At 43.8% G+C, this 24,660-nt stretch overlaps 2 protein-coding genes across 2 annotated transcripts in view; one reads left to right on the top strand and one right to left on the bottom strand.

Annotated features, from left to right (window-relative positions):
• Window positions 1–15,361, bottom strand: part of LOC146339378 (1-phosphatidylinositol 4,5-bisphosphate phosphodiesterase zeta-1-like) — a 62,555-nt gene extending 47,194 nt beyond the window's left edge. The window contains exons 1-3 of the mRNA XM_084811701.1: window positions 15,351–15,361; window positions 14,146–14,269; window positions 12,985–13,216 (exon numbers count right to left, since the gene is read on the bottom strand). Coding sequence (XP_084667827.1) covers window positions 12,985–13,216; window positions 14,146–14,269; window positions 15,351–15,361 — 367 coding nt within the window. The remainder of the gene's footprint in view (window positions 1–12,984; window positions 13,217–14,145; window positions 14,270–15,350) is intronic.
• A 2,555-nt stretch (window positions 15,362–17,916) lies between these two features.
• Window positions 17,917–24,242, top strand: CAPZA3 (capping actin protein of muscle Z-line subunit alpha 3). Its single transcript, XM_084811400.1, has 3 exons — window positions 17,917–17,955; window positions 22,151–22,259; window positions 23,395–24,242. Exons 1-3 carry the CDS (start codon window positions 17,917–17,919, stop codon window positions 24,240–24,242), a joined length of 996 nt encoding a protein of 331 aa, XP_084667526.1.
• The last annotated feature ends 418 nt before the right edge of the window (window positions 24,243–24,660 follow it).

Raw genomic sequence — 24,660 nt, 5'->3', positions numbered from 1 at the left:
AGTATGTTTTTGGTGATATAAGTACATTACTACTACTATTATTATTACTGCTACTAATAATAATAATAATAGTGATGATGATGATGAACATTCAAGACTATCATCTGGGGTTCCACCCATTACACTGTTATTTAATCTATAAATATCATTCAAACACAGAGAAATTATTAGCCTATTATTATTATTATATTATTATTATTATTAGCCTATTAGCCATATAGTGGAATAACGCAATTACACTGGTGGCGACTTGCGCTTCATTTCACAGTGCCAATAAATACTGGATCCCCCCACCCTCCAACCACCCCCCTCCGAAATGCTCTTACAAAACAGAAGCAAAACTGGAGGGTCATGACATCATCTAAAGCATCCATAAACTATGAATGAAGAATGACAAGCGCACAATAAAAGTCCTGTCTAGAAAAGTTCTTCATGTTGTTTGTCTGAATCTGCTCTTACATGCAAAGCTATGATGTATTATATGTAGTTGGGGGGAGCATATTGTAGCCAGGTTTGAGGGGCTCCAAGGCCAGGGATGGGGAACCTCTGACCCAAGAACTGAACGCTGCCACAGATTTTCCCCATTCAGCCCATGGAAGTTTCCCTCCCAAACCCCTCCCCCTCTCCACAAGAGATGTATCCCTGTTATTTCCAATCACTGATTGGAGATTACATTGGGGATTCCCCTTTGCGTGCCACTTGCTGTTATGATCAAGATGGTGGGGGTGCCCAACGTCAGTGCCCAGAGGAGCTGCTCCTCCAGGTGCCAGCTGTGTAATCCTTCGCAAGCCACAAACCACCTGTTCAGAGCCACTCCTCCAGGCACCACCAGAGTCCCTTTCTCCAGAGCCCCTAGCCTCCAAAATGCATATAAGGGAGATTCTGGACATGCAACAGTGGGAGCTATGCTTTTGGATCAGCTCCCCACAACATGTTGCCTGTAAACCATCTTGGTAAGCTTAAAACTAACCACTGTGCTTAACTCTACTTAGAAGTCTTGACTTAAGATGATGTTGAATGTACCATGGGTTTAAGTCTATGCACTTAAGCTTTGTATTTGGTACTGATATGCTGATATTTTTATAGTAAAGACACAAAAGACCAATCTTGTCTAAGAGAGTGATTTCTGGAAATAAAATACTTCTGCACAACCTATATCTAGAATGAAAAATTTAATCTTACTCTAAGATAGCATCTGGCTTTGTGAGGGATCTGAATATATTGAGTAAACCTAGGGTTACCTACATACTAATAATATATTTTGAAAGAACTTCCGAACCAGGACATACGCCACAGATGGTGAGCCAGCCAGAAGATCTCTCTAGACTACAAAGCTATATTTAAGGATAATAATATCCTCTCAATATGAGAAATTGAGTTATAAGTGCTTACGGTAAAAGGGAAATATAAGGCCTTTAAAAGGCTCAAAATATTGTTAATAGGCCTGTCTTTAATCAATAGAGAATGACCCTCCCAATAGTTTTGGGAGAATATGTAAGTTATATCTTTGAAAAAAAATGGGGGCTATGCTTAACTAAAATTATTTAAGAGGATCTGGTGCAATCCTGAAGATAAGCAAAGAATTGTGAGCATTTATTTATTTATTTATTTATTGCATTTATAGCCCACCTTTTTTCCTCTTGCAAGGAACCCAAGGCAGCTTACATTCTCCTCCTCCTCCTCTCCATTTTATCCTCACAACAACAACCCTGTGAGGGTAGGTTGGGCTGAGAATCTGTGACTGGCCCAAAGTCAGCCATTGATAATAGGCAACAAATAGACAATTTTGGAAGCATTGTTTCAAAATACCTACAACGTGCTGAACTTAGATTTTTTAGGGAAGCCAATGGGTTCCAGAAAAGAAAAAGATTCAGTATGGATCTATGAAGCAGACCGATTGAAGGTGGCTTGCTTTGTCCGAGAAGGAAGGAATGAAATTGAAAGCAAGCAGCAGCATACCCACAAGACTAACAGCCAGCAAAAAAATAGAATGAGACACTTGCCAGACCTCCATTTTACATGAAGCCAACGCAGTAATTTCAAGGCTATCAGGCAAGCAAAAAAATTGAGTCCTGTGAGGATTTCAGGAGAAGAGATGAAGGAAAAGAACGAAGGCCTTGCCTTTCCATATATAATCTGTGAGTACGAAGACTTTGTATATAATATAACAGCTTCCTCAACTTTTGCCTGGTTATTCATCCCAAAGTACGTGACCTCAGCCAAGCTTTCTTATGGCTTCATTGCCCCAGCTCAGAGAGGAGAGAATTTTTGGTCTGATGCTGCCCAAAAGCAGTTCAATGAGTTAATTCCCATGATAAGTTAAGCTAAGATTCTTAGCGCGCACAACCTGCAACAGGACTCAAAGGTTTTCCCCTGAGTTTCATAACAGGATGGCTTTATCAAAATTTATAATTTTGATGAACAAATCTAGGGATGTACAAATCCCTTACCTGGCTCCGCGCAGGGGCATCTGCAGTGGCGGGGAGGCGCTCCATCCCTCCCCCCGGAATCCTGCCTGGCCGGCTCCACTCCGCAGCCAAGCCGCGGAGCCGCCGGCCAACTCCAGCCGCCCGCAGCCGGACATCCAGCTGCTGGGCAGCCCTGCAGGGACGCGAATGGCGGCTGTCGTAGCCGCTGCCATTTGCGTCCCTGTATTGAGCCATGATAGGCTACGTAAATATTTACGTAGCCTATCACGGCAGGAGGAAAAACCCCAGCATACGCAAATGGCAGTAGCCGCCGCCATTTGCGTTAGGGATGGCAGAGAATTCTGCCATGGATCTCGGGGAGGCTGAATGCCAGTGCATTCGGCCCCCAAAATCTGTGGCGGAACGGCCTGCCCCCCCGCCCCCCCCACGGATCCCCCCGGGACGAGACTTACCTGGGGCAGATCTTCTGGGTGGCGGCGGCTCTGACAGCGGCTCCAGTGGCGGCAGCTCCGGCGGCTGGTCTTCCGACCGGCTGCCACCACCGCCATTTGCAGTTTTGTTTTGTTTTTTACACAGACGTGATAGGCTACGTAAGTTTTTACGTAGTCTAAAACGTCTGGGTTAAAAAAAAAAAAAGGCGTACGCAAATGGCGGCGGCCACGGCCGGCCGCTGCCATTTGCGTACACCTTTCTTTTCTTTTTTTTACCCAGACGTTTTAGGCTATGTAAAAACTTATGTAGCCTATCACGTCTGTGTAAAAAACAAAACAAAACTGCAAATGGCGGCGGCGGCAGCCGGTCGCAAAGCAGCATGGACGGGAGCAGGTAAGTGCTCCATTTTGCACACCTTTCATGTGGTGGGGGCGGCGGGGACTTCGTCCCGCATGCCTTTCGTGGGTTGGGGGGGCGGGGGCTTCGTTCCACGATGGATTTCGGGGGGCCGAATGCACTGGCATTCGGCCTCACCGAGATCCGTCGCGGAATTCTCTGACATCCCTAAACAAATCCCCCTACAATACTTGTCATAAGTGTTCACAAGAACAGAAATGGAGGGAGCGATCCTATGGCCGCTAGTCAGTGGCTAGACATCCATAGGATACGTCGGTTTCTGGGAGCTGACCTCGGAACCTGTGCTCCGAGGTCAGTTCCCAGAAAACCGACCTTCCCCCCTCCCGAGCTACCTTGTGGGCAGCCTGGAATGGCCCTGCGCTCTGCACGACTTGGAAGAGAAGTGCAGAGTGGTAAAAATGGGGCGTTTCGGGGCGGGGAAGGCGGAAATACTGGTACAACACATCCTATATGTCGTCCAGCAGCCGCTTGCCCTGCTCCGCCTTCCCGCAGCTAGACAGCTGAAATTGGCTGTCTAGCCGCAAATGCAGGGTGGCTGAAGTGCGGAGGGGACGATCCCCTCCATGCTTCTCCTGCCCTGCATTAGATACGTGGTTGCCTCTGAGTTTGGAGGTGGCAACCTATCCCTATAGGATTGCTTCCTAAGTTTACTAAAGTAAAAATGTTTCTGTGTTTAATGAACTTTGATGTCATAAGGGGATTGGAACATATATCATTATAAAAACAGAATTAACTATACCTCAGCAACTGCAACAAGTTATCATTCCAGAAAGGAAAGCCTTACAAATGTGCTGGTTCAAATAGCTTGCCCATTTTAGAAGTCCATCATTGAAATTTGTCTGTGTACAACATTTAGTAGATTTTAATGATTTACCTGAATTGCTTTCTGGGAAGAAAGATGGGAACTTATAATGAGCTATGCTTAACTCCCTCTTCAAGCATACTCACAAATTTGCTATACTGATGGGTCTGCAATAAGTCTCACTCAAGAAGCAGAGGCTTGAAAAGCAAGAGCTGCTGTAATTAGAGAGCTACAGTGGACCAGGAAGAGAAGCTTAATTTAAATAGACAATGGGAGCTGATGTTAAGCAATCACAGTGCACAACATACAAAAATATCAACTTTTCATCATATATTACAGGATGCTGGAAAAAAACCCGCCTTCAAATATTTTGATTATTAGTGACAGTATGTATGTAGCAAAATTATACAATTTTGATTTGGCAAGCTAAGAATCTAATGGCTTCCTAAACAATGCAGGGGGGGGGGACTATTGTTCACACAGGAAAATGGGGGAAAATAGCAGTCCTCACCAAAAAATTTCCACAGATTCAAGTAATTCATTCGCACAGCACACCCATCAAAAAATGCAAAGAAGAAGAAAGGTTCCTCCTGTGCAAGCACCAGGTCATTACTGACCCCTAGAGGGATGCCGCTTACGCCGACGTTTTCATGGCAGACTATAGCGGGGTGGTTTGCCATTGCCTTCCCCAGTCGTGACCACCTTGCCCCCAGCAAGCTGGGTACTCATGTTACCGACCTCGGAAGGATGGAAGGCTGAGTCGACCTGAGCCGGCTACCCAAGACCCAGCTTCCGCTGGGATCGAACTCAGGTAATGGGGAGAGTTTCAGTTGCAATACTGCTGCCTACCACACCAAAAGAAATTGATTGGCAGGCAGCTAGGTGGACACAGAAGACTGTCTCATGGACAGTCTCCATTGAGATGCTCCCCAGATCTCAGGGGGGAGGGAGGGTAAAAACAAGGCTTTTACAATTGATGCAGACAGAGCTTATGCAGTGTTTAAATCCTAAAGTAGGGAACTGTAAGGGTTATCCAAAATAATATAACTTTTAAAAATTGTAATGCGGAATCTTGCATTGTAAAAATGCAAATTTGGCATTCCAGTAGTGCAATGTCAAATTTGCCACCAAGTTAATCCAGGGCCAGCCATTTGCGTCCTACATATGGTGATAAAACAACCACAACAACCGCAAAACCATTTAGGGCACAATCCAATGCATGCTTTGACAGAAAAAAGTCCTACAACTCCCAACATGCCCCGGTCATCCATGCTGACTGGGGCATGTTGGGAGCTGTAGGATTTTCTTCTGTCTAAACAGGCATCGGATTGCACCCTTAATAAAGTATATATGGACTTTGTTGGACCTTTAAATCCATCACATGGGTGTAAACATGGCTGTCCTGGGTATGTGTAGCTATACCCTACCACTGAGGGATCTGAATAGATTGAGTAAACTGGTAGCCTGGGATTGGCTACATACTAATAATATATTTTGAAAGAACCTCTAAATGAGGACATATGCCACAGTGGGTCTTAGTCTAAATAGGACTGACATTGGATACAACCATAAAAGAGCAGCATAAGGAAAGTTGTGCTAGATCAGACCAAGGATAGACCTTCTCCAGCTTCCTGTTTTCTGACTCCCAGGAGATGCTTTTAATGCATCTATTGATGGCTATTAAATTAGCCACGATGGTTTAAAGGAATTTCCATGTTCAGAGACATTATGCCACTGAATTGTATCAGTTGCTGGGGTCGGGGGGCAACTGAGAGTGGGAGTCTTGCCTCCAAACCCTGCAGGTGAATTTTCCAGAACCACTGGGCTGGCCACTGCTGGAGACAGGATGCTGGACTAGATTGACCTGTGGTCTCATGTAGCAGGACTTTTCTTATGTGTATGATTTATTTTATTTAAGTTGGCTTGGATCCAGATTTAGTCATACTCAGGGTAGACCCATTGAAATCAATGGGACTTCAGTTAGTCATGATTAATTTGTCCAGTTGTCAATGGTCTACTCTAAGCATGACTAAGTTGGGATCCAACTCATTTTTTTAAAGCCACCTTGCAGGGCAAGAACCACCCCTGCCATGTAAAATTTAACAAGACAAGAAAACCACATAAATTACTTTTTAAGAGGTAGCCAAATATATCAGGATTCTGGCTCAGCACCTGTCTTTTGGATCCATGTCCTCCCTGGCTACTAAAAGAACTGGATTATCTGTATCTACTACTCAGAAGTGGTAGCTGCCACATTTTACAAATTTCCCCGGGGAAGCATTAGTTTACCAGGAATGTTTCCCACAGCAACCTTAATGGAGGGAGCTACATTACGGCATCATACTTTGTGCATCACACTTTAGGCTTATTTATATCTTCAAGATTTTACTTGCTTCTTCTTTGCAATGCACTTATGTCAGTGAAGACATCTGACAGCCTTAATAAGCATGATTTCCCAATTCTTTTAATGTAGGAGGCCTTCCAAAAGAATGTAATTTGTGGAGTGATGGGTGGAATAATAGTTTGTGACTGTATCAAAGAGTGCAACTAAGGGGGCAATCCTCTGCATGTTTAGACAGAAAAAGTCCTACAGCTCCCAGCATTCCCCAGCCAGCAACCAAACTTAAGTACGTCCAACTGAAACAATCATATATTCATTCCCCATTTACCCTACCTGCAGTTCTTCCCCATTCCTGTTACTTCCCTTATGTCAAATTTTAGATTTGATAATAATAGATTTAGATGAATAATAATAATAATAATAATAATAATATGAGGAGGATGAGGATGCCATAGTAGTAAAACGTGGAATTCATATTTTCAAGCTTTCTCTGCCTGAAGGGTAATAGAGTACTACAGTATTTACTGCTAGCGGCAACAGCAGTAGTAGTAAACACTGTGGTACTTTATTACACCTCATGCTGAGAAAACTTGAAAACATGAATGCAGTGTACCAAAAGATACTAAACAATAAGAAGTTCCCAAAGGGTATCTGTTAAATGGAGGAAAAAACCCATTCAAGTTAATCTCATTAGGATTTTTGAACATTTGAGGTCAGCAACCTATGAATTCCATGAGGGCTCCTTTTCACTTTAGCGGCTGTTTTACCCTTTGGTGTGTTGCTGTTATCAAATGGCTTTTGAGACAGAAGGAAAAATAACTGTCTTCTCAGCATAAGGAGGAAAGTAGCTATCTCCTAATCCCCAAGGTAATAGTGATTCTAACCTCTGAACCGACAATATCACTCATTTTTAAAAAGGCTATTTTTCATGGCTCCAGAAGGAAGAAAAAAAAATCTGCACAGCGCTAATGTGCTAGAGAAGACAGTACATTAAATATTTCAGCTAACCTTTTTAGCAATCCTTATCTTATTGTTATTGTTTTTAGATTAGGAAATTTTCTATCAAATTGAATGAATATTTCTAGTCAGTAATATTAGCTAGACTGAGAATGGTCCCCCCCCCTTTTTTTTTCCTTACCTGCTTCATAAATAAGTATCATAATTTGGCACTCAAAATACAGAGTGATTCAGACACAGATAGAAATGGCAACTGTTTCAAGCACATATCAAAACAATGTTTTAATACCAGATACTGTGACCCTATGCAAGTTCGCTGCCTTACAGCCTGATCCTATATGAGTTTACTCAAATATAAGTCCCGATGTGTCCAATGGGGCTTAGCCCCAAGTAAATGTGCCTAGGATTCCCACTGACCTGGGAGTAAGCTTTATTGAATGTAGGGATGTACGAAAGTTCCGCCACGGATCTCAGGGAGATCCTTGCTGGCATTTGGCCCCCCGAAATCGGTGGCGGAACGGCCCCCCACCCCCCCGGGACGGGACTTACCTGAGGCAGATCTTCCTGGCGGTGGCAGCGGCTCCGACGGCGGCTCCGGCGGCGGTTCGGCAGCGGTTCGGCGGCAGTTCGGCAGCGGCGGCCAGTCTTCCGACCGGCCGCCACCGCCGCCATTTCCAAGTTAAAAAAAAAATGTGATAGGCTACGTAAAGATTTACGTAGCCAATCACGGCTAAATTTAAAAAAACACCATGATAGGCTATGTAAATCCTTACGTAGCCTGTCATGGCTGATTAAAAAAAAACACGCGTGTACGCAAATGGTGGCGCCCATGCGCACCGCCATTTGCGTTCCTTATTTTGGCACATCTTAGTCTACGTAAACATTTATGTAGACTACGGCAAAAATAAGGGGAACGCAAATAGCGTAGCATCTACGCTATTTGCGTTCCCCTTATTTTCGCCGTAGTCTACATAAATGTTTACATAGACTAAGACGTGCCAAAATAAGGAACGCAAATGGCGGCGCCCATGGGTGCCGCCATTTGCGTACGTGCATTTTTTTTGTTTTGTGTTTAATCAGCCATGATAGGCTACGTAAACATTTACGTAGCCTATCACGGCTGACTGCAGGGACGCAAATGGCGGTGGCTACGGCCGCCGCCATTTGCTTCCCTGCTAGCCAGCAGCTCCGCAGAATCCCTGCGGAGCGGAGCCGGCCGGCCAGGATTTGGGGGGGGGGAGGGACGGAGCGCCTCTCCCCCCGGCCAGAATTTCGGGAGGAAGGACGGAGCGCCTCCCCCCCAGCATCAGCATAATTCACGAACAGGTAAGTGACTTTCGTACATCCCTAATTGAATGAAGATTTACTTCTGAAGAAACCTTCTTAAAATGGTGCAGCACGGATGCCGTCTTATTCATACTTTCCTGGGAGTAAGACTGATTGAACACAGTGGGACTTGTTTCCAAGTATGCATGTTTAGGATTGTGCTGTAGATCCTACTTTAGGTAGGGATGTACGAAAATCTCTTACCTGTATCGAAATTTGATTCGCGGTGGGGGGGAGGTGCTCCGTCCCTCCCCCCGAAATTCTGGCTGGGGAGGGAGGCGCTCCGTCCCTCCACCCCCGAATCTTGGCCGGCTGGGCCACAAATGGCAACGGCCGTAGCCGCCGCCGTTTGCTTCCCTGCAGTCAGCCGTGATAGGCTACGTAAATGTTTACGTAGCCTATCACGGCTGAGTGGAAAAAAAAACCCGCGTGTACGCAAATGATGGCGCCCATGGGCGCCGCCATTTGCGTTCCTTACCTTGGCACGTCTAGTCTACGTAAACATTTACGTAGACTACGGCGAAAATAAGGGGAACGCAAATAGTGTAGACGCTATGCTATTTGTGTTCCCCTTATTTTCACCGTAGTCTACGTAAATGTTTATGTAGACTAGACGTGCCAAAATAAGGAACGCAAATGGCGGCGCCCATGGGCACCGCCATTTGCATACGCGCGTTTTTGTTTTTTTTCCCCACTCAGCCGTGATAGGCTGCGTAAACATTTACGGAGCCTATCACGGTATTTTTTAAAAATGTAGCCGTGATAGGCTATGTAAATCTTTACGTAGCCTATCACGTTTTGTTGTTGTTGTTGTTGTTTTACTGGAAATGGCGGTGGCGGCAGCCGGTCGGAAGACCGGCCGCCGCCACCGCCGCTGGAGCTGCTGCCACCAGGAGGATTCGCCCAAGGTAAGTCCCGTCCCGGGTGGGGCAGACCGTTTTGCCACCAATTTCAGGGGGCTGAATGCGCTGGCATTCGGCCTCCCTGAGATTCGTGGCAAAATTCTCTGACATCCCTAACTTTAGGCTGCAATCCTATGCAGTCTGCCTGGGATTAAACCGCATTCAGTGCATTCGGACACACTTGAGTAGACATGCATAGAATAGGATTGTCCTGTAAATCAATGAGACTGTGAGCTTAGAGCCAAAATTCTGTAAAATTGGAATTACTGACATTTGAAAACAAAGTGACAAACTAGCATCTATTTTCTTGCAGCTGTCTCTATGTATCTGATGTGCCTACAGGCATTTGATGTTGTAGATTAATGAAAATATCTATAGGATAAACTGTTAGCCATCCTGTCATCCTGAGAGATGCTCAGTGGCTGAAATTCACTTTCAGTCAAGCCACTACAAACCTAGTATGTAAAAGAATCAGGGCAGCTTAGCAAATGCATTCACTTTCTCCTTATTTGGAGCTCTCTGTCATTCAGTCATATGCATCTGATGAAGTGGGCTCCAGTTCACATAAGCTTGTGCCATAATAAATTTAGCCACAGGACTCTTCGTTGTTTTTACTGCAATAGATGTAACACAGCTATCCCTCTGGAACTTTATTTCCGTGCAAGTTAAGCATCTGCTTACTCTCCTGTTGAAGTAAATGGGATCTATAAGAGACTAGAACCACCCCTAAATTTCTAATTGTTGACATTTTGTGCAAGTCAAAATTGCTTCACAAATTGGGAAATAGAAAGCCAACATCATACTTAAAAATCAAAATTCCATGAAATGAATTTACCACCTTTTCATATGGGGAAGTGTTTGTATGAAATAGTCCTAGAGATGAAAAACTCAAAATGTTTCCATGCTGGAGAAAACACTGAACATTTTCTGACATAGTATCATGGGTGGATACTTTTAAACAAAAATATATTTACATGAAAATGAAGCAGTATGGTCAGAAACAGATTCTATCACCTCCATTAAAAAAAGATGGTAGGGTCAAATAACAAGTTGCAGTTTTACAAGAACAGTCTGTATAATTGTGATATACCACATAATTAGTTAGGTGTGTTTACTTTAGCAGGTGTACACCATCTGTACATATAATTATGATTGGTGCCTGCTACCTCAGCATGGGCAAAAGGTGTAAACACAGTAAATATAGCTACCTTCTAAGTTATGGGGTACAGACAGTATACCGGCTAAATCTGGGAATTGACTCTAAATCAATCCTTATATCTGGTGATCTAGCATGATTTTAAAATTGGTGTCTTAATTTTAATCTTAGCACAGAGGCATGAAACAGTCTTTTAGAAGCAGCACCTGCTTTGCCTTGGATCTGATATGCAACTAACATCCACAAAAAAGCTGCTTGTGGAGCAGACAGCCTTCTTTTCCAAAAGTGGGTCACTAGCATATAATTACACCAAGATGCAGATTTTATCACTAGCCATATGGACCAAAAAAGTTTCTGTGACAGTCCCTGCTCTCAATGGACCAGAGATTTGGATCTGATATCCCAGTGTTTTCACTTTGTATCCAGAACACTTACGGTGATCAGGGACACTACTTAAAGATCAATTGGATCCAGATTTAGGCATACTCAGAGTAGACCCACTGAAATTAGTCTTCAGTTAACTGACATTCCATTGGGTTTATTCTAAGTATGCCTAAACCTGGATCCAACCCATATATTATCTTTTTTACTTTCTTTCATGTGAGCTCTTGAGAAGCAGAGACAGTGTGCGGGTATCTCCACAATAAAATTCAGGGCAAAAGGGGAAACTGGGGAGATAAAAGGGGTTCTGATAATTAAGAAACATCAAGGGTGAAATGAAAAAATATAGCCCAATAAAAAAGAAATAGAAAAAAGAATGTGCCAATTCTTTTTTTCACTGTAGAAAACCCCCAGGTAAAATATGGTAAACATATGAATTGTATGAGGGAAAATACATATAATTGTAAATCAAATAGGCACAACTTTTGATTTACCAATTTTTTATTTGATTGTTAATATATTATGCTTACATAAATATACAAGAACCACCCAAAATGGATCAGGAGTCAATTCAGTTCACAAAATAACATGTACAATTTTCAGGTTCCTCACATACAAAAAGTACACAGGATTGCACTGTTAATCAACAACTTTTAGGTGTTTTGTGCTTTTGCTTTCTATGTTTTATCGTTGCGATTATTACAATCTAAACAGAAAAAATTAGCCGTCAGCAGCCTAATGCAGAAAAACAGCTCAAAAAAGGTTACCCTTATCATCTACTGTTACTTGAAACACCACATGTATGCATTCACTTCATATTTAAACAGAGCACTTACTCACATGATGCTTACAAATTAACAAACCACAATTTGTTTATTCAATTTATAAACCATTTTTTCTATTTTAAAAATATACAAAGTAGTAAACAATAAAAATGCTAAAACAGTACAAACAAAAAACATATTTATAAATACCAAGGAAGTGCAGGTAATTATACTATTGTACAGTTTCTTCTCATTCCATACAAAATATTACAAAACACTTTTTTCTGATTTGTGTTGAATCATAGAATAGTAGGGTTGGAAGGGGCCTACAAGACCATCAAGTCCAACCCCCTGCTCAAGGCAGGAATCCAAGTCAGAGCATCCCCGACAGACAGGTGTCCAGCCTCATCTTGAATGCCTCCAGTGTGGGACAGCCCCCTACCTCCCTAGGTGTAGGTTTGCTTTCCTTTCATCTTTTACAGAAAACAGTAATTTGATGAATACAATTTGATTTCATTCAATCATGTATAGGAAAATATAGTAGGTGCTGTTTTAAAATCTTTACAAACATATTTTAAAGTCTCTGCACATAGTAGCCACAATCCAGAGAACCAAAAGCATAGCAGAAAGCTCTGTGCTCATGCAGCCCTCATCAATCCCATTTATGATGTAATTAGTATGAACAGCAATGATTACTGAATATCTGGTGGTGGGGAACAGAGGTTCTGCACCAAGTCCAGCAACTGTTCCCTTTTTACTTCACCTAATAGGTGTTCGTTGCAGAAACTGGTAACAGCACTGGTCTTCTATTAGATGTGCTCACATGGTGCAGGACACACGCTCCCAGGTGCTGGATGGAAGGCATTTTTCCCTCTCATTCTCATTAGATCAGGTTGAATGTCAATAACAGACCACAAATTTAGAAAACATGACTTTTTACATAATATAAAGTTTTCTTGTACAGAAGTATTGCATTACAAATATTACATCTGTATATTGCTTTGTATTCATATGTTCATTATTTCTATCAAAACACAAGGTTATGGTACCAAATCAACCTTAAAAGCTTTAGTGTACCTTCATCAATGGGTTCATATTTATTAATGAGTGAAACAGCTCTTCCTTCATTAGAATCAAGTTCAAACTGCTCCTTTCTAAGAAAGTCAGCGAGATTTGCTGGTGTTAGAACTTTTTTGTTTGGTGAGTAGCTGCTGAAGAGTTCGTTAAGTTCAGGTCTGTGCAGAAGCATTCGATAAATTGCCCTAAAATCTTCCATGGTAATAAGTCCGGCCTTCTGTCTGTCATTTTTCTAAGTAAAGAGAAAGCATTCCAGATGAGTCTAAGCAAAATGTACAGGACAGTATGAATACCAACATGAAGCGATGAACACTTCAGCATGCCTCCTGAGACACCTAGCTTTCATTAAGAAATAAGTTGCAAGCCCTCATGACTGTGAGGACAAACTTAAAATGTGAGATATCAGTTCTGCTCATAGCAGGACAGGAGAATGAAGAGGAATGGGTTACACGCTGCAGCTCAAGACTGCTGCCTGAGACCTAGCTTCATTTCTCTCACATAGCTGGACAGGAGACCTAGAAGCACAAGTCTTCAGATTCAGCCTTGCCCCTCCCCCCATGCCAATTATTGGCTTAATGTCAGTAATTAATTGAGGAAGACCTCAGCGAATTCATCCTCATCAAGTCTGTCAAGGCTGGGAAGGAAACCCATATTACAGGGCCTACCAGCTGACTACACTTTTCTCCCCTCAGCTGTCCCCACTCCTACCCTGTGCTGGCACAGCCAGGACTCTGTTGGAGTACGAGAACAGCCACTTATCAGAGGGAAAACAAAACACCTTCACTTGTAAGACTATTCGGGGCATTGGGGATGGGGGTAGTAGTATAAAGCTCTTAAATCACTCCAATTTATAAGAAATTTATGTAAGGCAGAAGTTACCAACCCATCCCAAACTGTCAGAAATTGGCTCCTGAAATGGAAACACTACCCAGGGATGAAAAATCAAGGTCACTTGCCTCATGGATGAAAGACAGATGCTTATGGTTGAACAGTAATGGGGCAACTAGCCTATGAGTAATAAATCTCTACTTGGAAAGAACTGAAAACTTTAATCTAGACATCCTGTTCATTTGGTATGCAACAAATTTACTTTGAGTACAATGGTCCACTGATCACCATTTCTACTACATATTTTAAAGGAATAAAAGCATATTTTCTCACCTTAAACACTTTTTTCACATGAACATAGTCATAGGAGACTTCAAACTTATTGAGCAGTTTCAAGGTCTTATCTATATTTATCTTGCCACTCCTAAATTCATCAAAGATGATGTCCATGAACCATGTGAAGAAATGCAAATTAAGGAATTTTTTGACTAATATCAGTAGTTTTTAATTCTGAAACTGCTTGATGTAAGAGACAATCATATGAACAAAAACAAATATTTTGTCAGCAAGTATTGACAGTCTTGCAATTCTGCATTAAGATTCGTAATGCCCATCCGCTTCCCACTTGTTAAGGGGGGGGGATGGAATTGCTGAAACTCGGGTATTTCACTTTAACAGGTTCTAAACATTTCTGTAAAGGTGGATGATGTTTCCCTTATTGCAAAGGATGGAGGCCTCCCATAGTAGCAAACTCCTCTCGAAAGTAATGGATTCTTCAGCAATAGGATTCATCTGTACATTTGTGAGGTTTCTCAAGAGGGTCTCTTTTATTTGAGACCATGGGGGGGGGGGGGAATCTTTGTATATATATTGCCTTTCTGTTGACCAGGCAACCCTGTGGGGTGAAAATAGTGTGTGTGCGCGGGGGGGGCTATGACAGGCAACTACGTTTTAGAAAGATGACTTCCTGCAGGGAGTCTCCTTTACTGGAGATCCCATCCCTCATTCTTGCTGCGGGGGGGGGGGGGCTGCCTCTCTCTAGTGTTGTTACCAGTGGAGGCTGGTGGCCCTGATGTCGGCAAGGTGGCCCTGATGTCGGCGAGGTGGCGAATCCACGCGGGGTTTCAGTCATAAAGGAGCAATCCAAGGAGCTTCACACCTTGGAGAGCTCCTCTGGAGTTCTGACTGAAACCCCACATGGATTCACCACCTCGCCGACATCGGAGCCACCAGCCTCCGCTGGCTGCCCGCTCCATAAATGGTACCTTCTCGCTCGAGGTTTTCATTTTAAACTACATTATGTTATTGATATATTTATAAGGCCCGACATGAGATGTTATCTGGGAAGCCGGATACACATTTAACATTTTATATGATTAATCATTATTATTTTATCTGCCGGATGGATTTCGGGGGGGGGGCGTTGGGGGCCTCTGGGAGCCGCCGCCGCCCCGCCCCCCGCGCTTCACTTCCCCTCCCTCGACGAGGGGCCTGGGGCAGCGAGGCGGGCCCTCCCCTGCCCCCGGAAATGCGGATATTTATTCTCCATGATGCTCGTGTCGCCTGCTCAGCATGGCCTTCGCGCCTGTTCCTTACTGCGATGGTGTCAGCAGCTCCCGGCGCGGCCTAGGCCACCGACCCGCCCCCCGGCCTCTCCCCGCCCGCTCCCCTCAGGCGCAGCCGCCCTCGCCGCTGTCCGCGAGGCTGAAAGGGGGGCGCGCGCGGGGCGCTCTGTGGCGCGCGAGCCCGGCGCGCGGGGCCGCCCAGGCGTCACAATCGCCTCGCCAGGGGCGGCGGCGGCGGCGCCTTCCGCCTCCGGCCGCCCTGAGGGCGCCGTGAAGCCCCGCCCCCGCTAGTGTCCCCCCGCCGCCGCCGCCGCTCCCCCCCGCCGGCGACGCCGTCGCCAAGGAAACGCCTCGGCCTCGGCCAGCCTCGCGCTCATCCCCGCCTCCGCCATCTCGCGATTGGGTTTAGTCACGTACTAGATTTAGAGCCCTCCTTTTTATTTATTTATTTATTTATCCATCACATGTATAAGAGTTAAACATTTATAACGTGTATTTATTTATTGCACTTATTTCTTTATTACATGTATATCCTGCCTTTTAAAATTTATTTATGACGTTTATATCCCACGATTTCCCCTCAGTCTTGACTGGAGGCATTAAGATAATCAATCATCTAACGACCTAGTTATTAGATTTATTTATTTATTTATTTATTTATTTATTTATTACATTTCTGTCCCACCTATTTATTACTTTTATAACATTTAAGGCGCGATCCTGTGGGAATAGGCGGCCGCCTCCGAACTCGGAGGCGGCCGCCTATCCAACGCAGGACAGGAGAAGCACTGAGGGGATCGCCTCCTCCGCACTTCTCCTGCCCTGCGTTTGCGGCTAGGCAGCCGATTTCTGCTGTCTCGCTCCAGGAAGGCGGGGTGGCGGTGGCGGTGGCAAGGCGACGCATAGGGTGCGTCATGCCCCGGCCCGCCCCCGGGAACACCCCTTTTACACCGCCCCACGCTGCTCTTACGAGTGCGGAGCGCGGGGCTCTTCCACGCTGCCTGTGAAGCGGCACGGGAGCGGGGGAAGGTTGGTTCCTGGAAACCGTATCCTATGGCCGTCTAGCTGCTGACTAGCAGCCATAGGATTGCTGCCTTAAACATTTATAACATTTCTTTATTACGTTTCTTTATCACATTTATAGTCCACCTTTTTGCCCTCAGTCTCGATTGGAGGCAGATTTTCTTTCTATTAAGGGCGCAATCCTATGGGGATAGGCACCCACCTCCGATCATTCCCTCTGCGCTTCCGCTGCCCCGATTTCGGCTGTCTAGCCACCGGAAGGCGGAGCAGGGGAAGGGGGCTGCCGGACGACACATAGGATGTGTCGTACTGGCATTTCCGCCTTCCCTGCCCTGGAACACACCCTGGAACACTCTGTTTTGGCTGCTACATGCTCCTCTTCTGAGCGTGGGCTCTGAGGTCGGCTCCCAGAAACCCACATATCCTATGGCCATCGAGCGGCTGACTAGCGGCCATAGGATTTCTCCCTCCATGGTTTATTTATTTATTACATTATATCCCACCTTTTCCCCCTCAGTCTTGACTGGAAGCATTAGATAATCAATTTATCATCTATTAGATTTATTTATTTATCTATTTATTACATTTATATCCCACCTTTTTATTACATTTATAACATTTCTATATTACATTTCTTTATCACATTTATAGTCCACCTTTTCCCCCTCAGTCTTGACTGGAGGCAGATTATCTATTTAATGTTTTATTTATTATATTTATATCCCTCCTTTTTATTTATTACATGCATAAGAGTTAAACATTGATAACATTTATTATTACATTTATTTCTTTATTACATTTAGAGCCTGGCTTTTTTATTACATTTATAACATTTAAACATTTATAATATTTCTTTATTACATTTCTTTATCACATGTATAGTCCACCTTTTTTTTCCTCAACTGGAGGGATTAGATTATCTATCTATCTATCTATCTATCTATCCATCCATCCTATGTATGTATGTATTTATTTATTTATTATATTTATATCCCACCTTTTTTTTCTCTTGCAAGGAACCCAAGGCAGCTTATCACAGATGATAGATAGATAGATAGATAGATAGATAGATAGATTCTCTCCTCAGGAAAAAGGGAAATGTAATACTATCAACAAACAAAGCCCGCGGTTCATACTATCCCTTCACTTCTTGCATATATTAGTCAGCTTCCACAACTAAAGTGGTTCATTCCCAGCCTGGGCTCAAATCTGGAAAATGTATGGTGTAATAACTTATGCTAAGACTGGGTTTGGACGATCACAGGAGTAAAAGAAGCCATTGGGGCTGCTCCCCCAGCCCCCGCATGTGCTGCATGCATGACTGCAATTTGCGTGTGATGCAGTGTGAGTGGCCATGTCGTAATAACAAACGATGGCTTGTAGTAGGGGTTGTGGCATTGGTAAGAAGCCACCCCCACCACGCATCGTGCCAGGTTCAGACGACACAGCAAGCTGTGCTGTATAAATTAAATATGCAAATCGCAGTTGCATGCATAGGAGCGGAGGAGAAGCCACAATGGTTACTTTTACCCCTGTGATTGTCCGAACACTCCCTGTATGTTATATGTATGTATATAACATACATGTATAACGTACCCTGTATGTTATACAGGGTACATCTGAGCATGGGTACATCTGAGCTCTTCAACATTTTTATTAATGACTTGGAGGAGGAGGTGCAGGGAATGCTGATCAAATTTGCAGATGACACAAAATTGGGAGGGATAGCTAATACTTTGGAAGACAGAAACAAAATTCAAAGTGATCTGGATAGACTGGAGTGCTGGGCAGAAAACAACAGAATGGCATTTAATAGGGACAAATGCCAAGTTCTGCACCTAGGAAAAAGAAACCAAATGCACAGTTACAAGGTGGGGGATACGTGGCTCAACCACGCTACGAGCAAGAAGGATCTTGGAATTGTTGTCGATCAGAAGCTGAATATGAGCCAACAATGTGATGTGGCTGCAAAAAAGGCAAATGCTATTTTGGGCTGCATTCATAGAAGCATCGCTTCCAAATCCCGGGAAGTACTAGTTCCCCTCTACTCAGCACTGGTTAGGCCTCATCTGGAGTACTGTGTCCAGTTCTGGGCACCACACTTTAAGAAGGATGCAGACAAACTGGAGAGGGTTCAGAGGAGGGCAACAAAGATGATCAGGGGACTGGAAACAAAGCCCTATGAAGAGAGACTGAAAGAACTGGGCATGTTTAGCCTTGAGAAGAGAAGACTGAGGGGAGATATGATAGCACTCTTCAAGTACTTGAAAGGTTGTCACAGAGAAGAAGGCCAGGATCTCTTCTTGATCATCCCAGAGTGCAGGACACGGAATAATGGGCTCAAGTTACAGGAAGCCAGATTCCAGCTGAACATCAGGAAAAACTTCCTGAGTGTCAGAGCAATACGACAATGGAACCAATTACCTGGGGAGGTGGTGGGCTCCTCCACACTGGAGGCCTTCAAGACGAGGTTAGACAGCCATCTGTCAGGGATGCTCTGACTTGGATTCCTGCATTGAGCAGGGGGTTGGACTCGATGGCCTTGTAGGCCCCTTCCAACCCTACTATTCTATGATTCTATGGGCAGAATGTATTTCCTTCACAACTAAGCAGAACCATTGATTGCTTTTTTAAAATTTGGCGGGGGGTGGTATTTTAATGTTTTGTTCATGGCGTCAGGGGTTCTTTGGCTGAAAATGGGTATAAAAGCAAGTAATAATAACGAAAACAACCATCCCCTGTACACAAACTAGAGAGCTGCCTACAGGCTTGTGCACTGGGGAGCAGTTAACAGCTGTGAGACAGAGAGTTTGATATAAATCCCAGTAACAAACTGTGATACGATTTACTCACATCTCAGGGTTCATATGCAGATTTATTTTTATTGCATTCTTATCTCACTCTTCCCTCCAGTCCCAGGACCTCAGGGAAACAGACATGGTTCTCCCTCCCACCCCATTTTGTTCTGACAACAAACTACCCAAGTACAGCAGTCCCAATTCAGATCAGCCCATGTGCGTAATTGTGAGTAAAAACCAGAGAGAGGGTCAGCTGTACACTACCACCTTAACATATCATGGAGTTTGATCTCAAATTCTAAGCTATACATTTTAATAGTTCCAAATATATGAAATTGACTGATGGACCCTCACTCCTTAGAGAAGACAAAGGAGCTTTTTGTTGTTTGTTTAATGAAAGCCGAAGTTCTTGGAATTTGAACTGAGTGAGTCCAACCTATAGCATTGGAAGAAACCGAAAGGATCACTGCTCAGTGTTTGCCTCTTGAAACAATTCACAACTGGTGCTCATCCACATGTAAGAACTTGTGACGCTGGGTCAGATCAAGTCCATCTGGTCCAAAATCCTGTTTCCAGATGACACGGGGAAGCCCACAAATAGGGCATGAAAGTAGCAGCCTTGCCTGCTGTTCATTTCCAGCATCAAGAGTTATACTGCCTTGGAACATGGAGGTTCCATTTAGCTATGATGCTAACAGCCATTGATAAGACAATCCCCCACTAATTTGTCCAATCCTCTTTTGAAGCCATATAAGGACCATGGTTATAGCCACATCTTGTGGCAGTAAATCCCCCTAAAGGAGCCCCTAGACATTGTCTGAGGGGCCATAGGATAGTGGGGATTCCTCCTTCTGAGGTCGGAGACACTGCTTCAACCTTGGAAGGGGGAATCGGAGATCTGACTCCCCCCCCAACCCCCTTGCAGCCGCTGTGGAAAGAATCATGCCAGCTAGCCTCCCAGGTCAGAATATTGACTTCAGAGAGGGGGGAAAGGGGGCGTTCTGATGGGTGGGGAGGGGAGGAGACCAGATCGGCCAGGATAACTAGGTGTTCTGAACCTCCAGCCTCCTTCCCTCCCTTTCTGAAGTGCTGTCACTAGATGGCCAAAAAAGCCCATCTAGCGAAAACCCCAATGACTGGAGAACAGGGAGGTGAAGATCACCTCCACTGCGCCTTCTGCCCTATCAACTTTAGCCCAGCAGGGCACTGGATACACAGGATTTCACCCTAAGTTAATTATGCCTTGTGTGAAGAAATCCCTTCTTTTATCTGTCCTAAATCTATTGCCAATCAAATTCATGGAGGGACCCCAAATTCTAGTCACTTGAATCTAGTGTTATGAGCAGGGGTGTTGAGGCCTGAATCTGTTCCTCAGCTCTATTCCCCAGAGCTTCGAGTGTCCATTGATGGCAATAGAAGATTTCTTTCTTAGTTTAATTGTCACACAGGAGGCAATTTTCAAGGGGGGTTGAAGCTGGGGAGGGAAGGGTTAACCCTCCCGTCCCCACATCTGGCACACCCCCACCAATGCCACCCGTCATGGCAATTAACCTTAGGAAAAAACTTCCAGTGGTGTTAATGGAAACTTTTCTTCTAAACTTAATTGCATGAGATAGGGGCAGTTTTCTTCCAAGAAGGAAAGAGAGAAGGGGTGGGGGAGAGAAGTAGCGGGAAAGAACAGCAAGAGATTGCAAATTAATTGCAATTGAAGAGAAACTACTGAACTGGGATTATCTGAGTGGGGTGCAAATTAATTGAAGAATTTATTGTTTTATTGGAGATGATTTGGATAAATTAATTGGCTGGCTTTGGCTTCTGTGAAATTTAAATAAATTGTAATAATTACTTATAAATTTGCATATGCAGGTTCGTGTCCTATGAATATTTTTGCAATTATCAGGATTTTGGAATACTTCAACATCAGTAAAATGTGCAGTAAGCTTCAAGAACTGCTGATCCTGTCTGTTGAACTGTAAAAACACTACATTTCTCACACCCAAATAAAATGGGGTTTGTTGTTGTTGTTCAGTTGTTAAGTCGTGTTAAGACAGGATTAATAAGATGATGGTGATAACCATAATTATTACTTGAATACACCAACTGCGTTACTATTCGTATTGCATTTGTTCTCACAACAGCCCAAAGATCATTGTACACATTTTACAGGTAGGGCTACAAGACAATAGAGTGTTGATGGCTAACCTGGGATTTGAACTCAGCTCTAAGAAGAATACTCTGTTTACTAGTAGACCACACAAATGTGGTCACCCTCTGGAACTGGCTGTTTTATATGATGCAGTGTTACAGACCATGTTGTTGCTTCACCTTGTGACCTCTGTGTTTCTGACATCATAACAGAAGTGACCAGAAGTGACTTCAGAGACAGGCTCAGCTGACAGCTGCATGGAAGATCCAGACCAAGATAAAAAAAGTAATGTTTGCAAATGCCACCAAGAGTTTACCATTAGTCTACTACCTGAATTCAGTGCCTGAGTGCTGCTAATGCTACTCTGAATTCCCTAATACAAGGGTACGCAGAAAGTAGACCATGGTCCAAAAGTCAACCATTGGCCTAGCTCCAGTGAACCACCCAGCATCTGCTGGCTGATTGGATTCTTTCAAAGAATGTTAGACTAAATTTGATCCAACATGTGGGACCTGAAACAAAATGTTGCAGTATAGAGTACTCCTTTTCATTGTTCCAGCCAGTCAGCCATGCCTTCTTTCAGGATATTCCATTCCATCCTGCCCACCCTCACCAGATTTCCATTTCTCTTTTCCAATTGATAGTCAATATTCCACGGCTACTGAGCATGGCCAGTCTTCATTGGACTGTTTTGGTTGGGAGGGGCTGCCCCTTAGGATCTCCCCCCCACCAAGACTTGTTTTCTACTTCTGCAAACCTTGGGGTTCCCCCGAAAATGCCAATACCTCTGGCTTGTTTCTCAATAGGCCCATTTTGGCTACACAGCTGTCCTAACTCGGCACCTGAATTCACTTATATTAATAAGGCATTTCTTGTGGTCTGCAGCAATAGTACATACTCAGGATCTCTTAATAGGTAAGGTGCAACTAATCCTGAGCAATAATTTTGGCATTGCACAGGGAATAACAAAGATTATTCTAGTAAAAGGAAAAAGGTCAACCATGCAAGACTGGAGTCAGCCTGCCACATCCTCAGGACTATTAATGTTGGTCTGCAATCCAGCCTGATGCTCTGGAGTTATCTCTAACCAATCCAATGAAGTCCCATTTAGAAGTTTTAGGGCTCACAAGGACATGGATGCAATTACTGTACAGCATAATTTCCAGTGTGACATAGACATCTATTAATCCAAACCATGACAGCCCACTTCAGGCCATGGATTTCAAAGGCTGATATACCTGAACAGCAGATCATGGCATTGGGCAGGTCTAATAGTTGGTTCTGAGCACTCTTCTTTGGAATTGATTCTAAGTATAGTGCAGCATCATTACCAGAATAGCCTGGGACAGACACCCTGAGCATGTGCTGTTTCTGACATTTATGGGACTACTTTTATGCAAGGTAACAAATATTGACCAATTGGCACTTCAAAATAATGGGGCACCATGTTACGCAGTGGAGCAGCTTGGTGAACCAGTTAATCTGCACTTAAGGATGGAGCACAACAGCTACACCAGCTTGCTTTTAAAATCAGTTACCTTGTGCCAACACAATTGCAATAAACTGGGATGGTACCACTATGCTGGGACGATATTTTGGCCACATGCATCACTTTCCTGAGTTTTAATTCAACACAGACTTCGGCAGACCCAGAGTGTAACTGAGTGTAACTGTTGATGAACTCATGTATATGGAAGGCTAAAGGTGAGATAGCGCAGAATTGGAAATGACCTACTTAATGTAACACTTTCATGGCACTGAAGCCATGAAAGAGATGGCTACATCAAAGTAACACATGTCCAATAATTGCTAGCAAGTAAACTGTTAGCATGGGATTGCAACTGATATATGGTATAGCAGGATGGAACTGCCCCACTTTCCTTGCATAAGGTGAAATTTTTAAGAACAGGATAGCAGGTTAAAAAATTCCCATTCAGCCCCAGTCAAATAAAAACAACCACACATTAATTTTCTTACACTTTGAAAAGAGCTGTTCAGAGCTTTTTTTATGTGCTTTCCTCCCTCACCCCAGTTTTGATTCCATCTTTAGCTTCATCCTTCCGAAGACAGACCATGATGAGTGAAAAAGAATTATCTAATGAAGAGAAAATAGACTTCATCTGTAAACTGCTACTTCAGGCCCCCCCAGGGGAATTCCTGAACATTTTTGAAGACCTCTGCATTCTGGTTTGCGACGATCATCTCATGAGGTACGAGGTCGCTCGAGTGTGTGCTAATCACACCAAGAACAACTTCACAGCTGTGAGCATAAGGGGAGAACATGCTCTAGTGACTCGCTTAAATGATCTTGGAGGAAATCGCTTCTTTGATCCACAAATCAAGCTTTCTTTCAGGTTTGATCACTTGACCAAAAGAGTGGATAAACTTCTGCTTTATCACTGTATCAGAAAAGATAATGTAGAGTTATGGAGAGAAACCCTTAACGTCACTTTAGAGTCCTACATGAAGAGACATTTCCCTTCAGGAGCCTGTCGTGTCTACCGAAAAACTCTCAGAAGCAGCCCATTCTTGGTGGTCTGCATTGAAAGCCATCAGTACCAGCAGTTCTGGAATTGTCTTTGGAAATCAGAGTGGGCTATTGCTTTCGCTCCACCTACTCCACATATCACAGGGAATATTAATCTGCAGATACACTATTTCAAAAAAGCTAACCTCCATTGGACAGCAAGCAAAGTCATTGAGGATTCCATCCACTTAATTAACCGCACCCAGTTTGCCTTGGATTTTGAAAAATTAATTGAAGCTGAAGATAACTCATTTCAGATTGGATTGATGGAAAGCCTCCACGTCTTGTCAGATAACATATGGAGAACGCTACGTAGACAGCTCCCAGTCACTCGCACTGCAATCCGTTGGGAAAAACTGCTGTCTATTTAGAGGTGAAATCATCTGGAAGTGATGTACCGTTAAGCTTGCTAAAGTGCCTTGTGTGAATGAAATATCGGCCAAATAAAACAACAATCACTGAGTACATTCACATGGATTTCCTTGATTTATTGCCTGTTGGTTCACGGGAACACGGAGTCCTTCAGGACAATGAATAGCATCTAGGTCAGTAGTATCTCAGCTGGAGTGCATTTTCATTGCGTTCTTTGCATGGACAGCAAAACACCAGCATCACAAAGGAGCTTCATCTTTTCATGCAGCAACAAAGATAAAGAGGGCTGTACCTTTATGCCAGAATGAAACAGAGGAAAGCCCCAAAGGTGGCTTTAATATAATTAAGATCTTTAATATAATTTCTCTTTAAACACACAACACTTCAAGGCTCTCCAGTCTTTTGTTTAGGGAATTC

This window comes from Heloderma suspectum, chromosome 7 (assembly GCF_057233095.1).
Source record: "Heloderma suspectum isolate Gila_16-S chromosome 7, 16-S_ref, whole genome shotgun sequence".
NCBI classification, from domain to species: domain Eukaryota; kingdom Metazoa; phylum Chordata; class Lepidosauria; order Squamata; family Helodermatidae; genus Heloderma; species Heloderma suspectum.
Note: the sequence above shows the minus strand (reverse complement) of the source record. Positions and strands in the feature narration are given on the sequence as shown.